The 3,357-nt window shown below is 42.1% G+C and overlaps 1 protein-coding gene across 22 annotated transcripts in view; it reads right to left on the reverse strand.

Moving 5' to 3' along the window:
* ppfia1 (PTPRF interacting protein alpha 1) overlaps positions 1-3,357 on the reverse strand; it is a 57,948-nt gene that overhangs the window by 15,991 nt on the left and 38,600 nt on the right. For all 22 annotated transcript variants that reach the window (XM_032510756.1, XM_032510752.1, XM_032510748.1 and 19 more), the window contains one exon: positions 2,856-3,087. In XM_032510756.1, the coding sequence (XP_032366647.1) occupies positions 2,856-3,087 (232 nt within the window). The remainder of the gene's footprint in view (positions 1-2,855; positions 3,088-3,357) is intronic.

Raw genomic sequence — 3,357 nt, forward strand, 5'->3', positions numbered from 1 at the left:
CACACACACACACACACACACACACACACACACACACACACACACACAGTAGAGACCCAGATAAATAGTCAGTTTAGTTGTGCAGTGAATACGTGCAGTTCTTGGGAAAATAAAGTCTGCAGGAGCATCACCGCACCCGAGCAGGAGACACTGCAAAACCACCACGCCGAAGGTTGGGTCAGGGTGGAAGGATGGGTGCAGCCCAGCTCAAGGAAATCAGAGGGAGGAGAGGAATCAAAGCCTAGAAGAAACCTATTTGAATAATTGACCAAAAAGGTAGCCAAGCAGCACTTCCGCAAGTGCATCTTATTAACACCAGAGAGCTGAAATCCCTCTCTCAGCTCTAAACCAGTTAGCTCAACAGTTAACGTTATCTGACTGGTTTTGCGTTATGTTATGTAGCATACCTGAATTTATGAACCAGAGCTGTTCTAGTCATATTTTCCACTGAGCACGTAAAGGGGGGAGGGTTTATTTCCCCGCTGCATTCCTCACAGGCCTGGCATTAGCAGAGCAAATAAACCAGCAGCGTGCCACATTTTTTTTACGGGTGTTTTTCGTGCCCCCGAGGAGGAAAATACCTAATCACTCATTTCCTTTTCTCAACTGTCACACCGAGGCCAGGGCAAGGAAAAGATTAGTGAGCTAAAAAAGGAAAACAGGAAGAGGAAATTGAGGGGGTGATGTGAGTTTATTTAATCACCCAGAAATGTTCCTCTTCTTCTAGTGTTCTCTTATTTAGGAATTAAGACTTTTTGACTCATTTCACTCATGCTTTAACAACAGATGTGATAGTTTACCAAGATTAAAAACAGAACCGTGTTAAGGCTGACATGGCCGACAGTCGTTTTTTAGGCGTTATCTGGCAAAGATAAAGCAGCACTCCTTTCATGTCTGTAATGCTTTACAGCCCTCATTCCATAAACTTCTTGAACTGTTTAAATTCCTTAAATTCCTCACTCAGCAGAACAGTGTGCCAGCACTTCACTACAACAGTTGAAGTAGATGACTTAGTGTTTTAAAACAATAAATTCAATAAATATGACACATTGCACACATAAAAGGAGATTATTCTAAAACTTTAGTTATTTCTTGATATTGCAAGATAACAAATTCCTGAAAAGACTGATGGATGAGTAACACCAGCTCCGGTGTTAACAGGGAAACCAGTGGCATTATGCTGTAGTAGCTCCAGAACCGACAGTTATTTCAAAAGGCAGACGGGGTGTTATATACAGTATGCTCCTAATGTGACACGGTAGGGGGTTGTGCAATTAGTTGAATTTTAATCGTGATATTGATTTCCGCTCCTAAAAAAAATCACAAACACAATATAATCGACACAAACAACTATTTTGCACATAACATTTTGTAATTAAACTCTTTTGTCTTGTGTTCTGATTGAAAAAAGTAACGGGAAAAATATTAAGGGAAATTTGACAGTTCAAGGTGTTTTTACTGTTCAACTTTTGTTTTGTTTTAGGTTCAATTAATGCAACATCTTTCCAAAAATGTATGATTTATCATGGTAAATAATCGTGATTTCAACATTAAATATGATTCTTTCCATAATTGAACAGCCCTATGACACGGCTCTACAAGTTGGAGCAAATGTTAACTTGTTTTTCTTTCTCCATTGCTATATATTATTGCTGTATAGTTTACAGCACAGCAAAATTACTGTAATGCAGGCCCCAAGAGAGCATTACCTAATATAGAATAACATAGCGGTGGCAGCCCGTTACACTGAACTGTGGTCAAAAGAAAGGCCGCCCTGTGTGCAGACTGGAGCTCCAGGTGTAACACAGGTGAGCAGGAGTAGCTCACAGGTGCAGAAAGGGTGTGTGTTCTCCAGTTTCTAAACCAAAACAAAGTTTTTGTTCTGCTAGTTTTCACCATAAAAAGGAAATTCTGGTTTAAACACATTGTTCAAATATTCACTAGAATACAAGACCAAGACTGGTCTGAGCGTCCCCTCTTTGGGGTATTACTCCACTTTCACAGATCTTAAATTAGTCAAATGATTTTTGTCTACCTCCTAAATAACCTGTGAAGCACTATTTTCACTATGTATCCTATCACAGATGAACCTGCCAGTGTTGGAGAACTGACAAAACTGGAGAATTTGTCATCTGTAGCCATTGAAAGGAACCCTACAAACCTCAAACAATGTAATTCTTCTCATTCATTACATAACATAACTTGCTTAAGTAAAAGTTTACTAAGTCAGATGTTATAAATAAGAAGAACTAGTTTGTTTTGCAAACAAGGTCCTTCTGCACGACAAATGCATAATCACAATTATTCTCGGAGCAAAGTGATGACATAATGGGGGAAAAGTATCTATTGGAGATTTCAAAAGGCACCGAATGGAGAGGAAGAGGCAGACTGCACCCACCCGGGGAGGGAGGGAAGGGAGCTGTGGAAAGATCTGCAGGTACCTGAAAGTATGGGGCACAGTTAGAGGCTTGAGGGGGGGAAATGAAGCCAGTTGCACCATAGGGCAGGTAAGTTACAGTCTGCTGGGAGAGGGAGCTCTGGATGATGTAGGGGTCATAGCAGTAGTGCTACGAGCAAGGGGCAGTTACATATGCACATGTTACATACTCCTATACATACACACAACATATTAGTACACTAACCACACTGATGAGAGGAGCATAAATATACAAAATCAACATGGAAAGGCAGTTTCAAAACTTAAATGGAAGAACATGCCTTAGACGTCATGGTGATTCGCTCTATACTAGTGTTAATTGAATGTGGCATTTCAGAATGTAAGTATATAAAATGTGGTATTTGGTGCAGTTGTATGATCCCGGTTTGGGAACATTGAAAAGTAAAGAAAGTTTTACCAAGGTCATGACACCCATGCGGTCCATTTCTCTGTTGGGGCTGCGGGAAACGCGTCTGGGGGTGGAGTGGCCAGAGCCTGGGGGAGAGTCGCCCAACGAGGAGCCCGCACATAGTGACGGGGGGATGGAGCTCATGGAGCGGAAACGTCCTCCCAGGCTATCACCGGTGCCCACCCTGCACTCAATCTCCTCTGCCCGGATGGCTGTGCTCTCCTTCTCCTCCTGGATCATTCTGCAACGATAGAGGAAGGAGTAGGTGAAGCAAAATAACACAATAGACATGTTGATGGAAAAAGATAATCAATCCATCAATCCATAAAAATGTGTTGGGGCCAGTCTGACATGCAGAGGCAATTTATTCCACAGTCTCGAGGCTGCGGCTGAGAAAGCCCGATCCCCTCTACTCTTGAGTTGCGATTTAGGGACAACAAGAAGAGACTGGTTAATGCCCTTGAAGGAGCATGGGGCTTCAACAGATCAGTGATGTAGACTGGAGCTAGTC

The sequence above is a fragment of the Etheostoma spectabile genome, unplaced genomic scaffold (assembly GCF_008692095.1).
Source record: "Etheostoma spectabile isolate EspeVRDwgs_2016 unplaced genomic scaffold, UIUC_Espe_1.0 scaffold271, whole genome shotgun sequence".
NCBI classification, from domain to species: domain Eukaryota; kingdom Metazoa; phylum Chordata; class Actinopteri; order Perciformes; family Percidae; genus Etheostoma; species Etheostoma spectabile.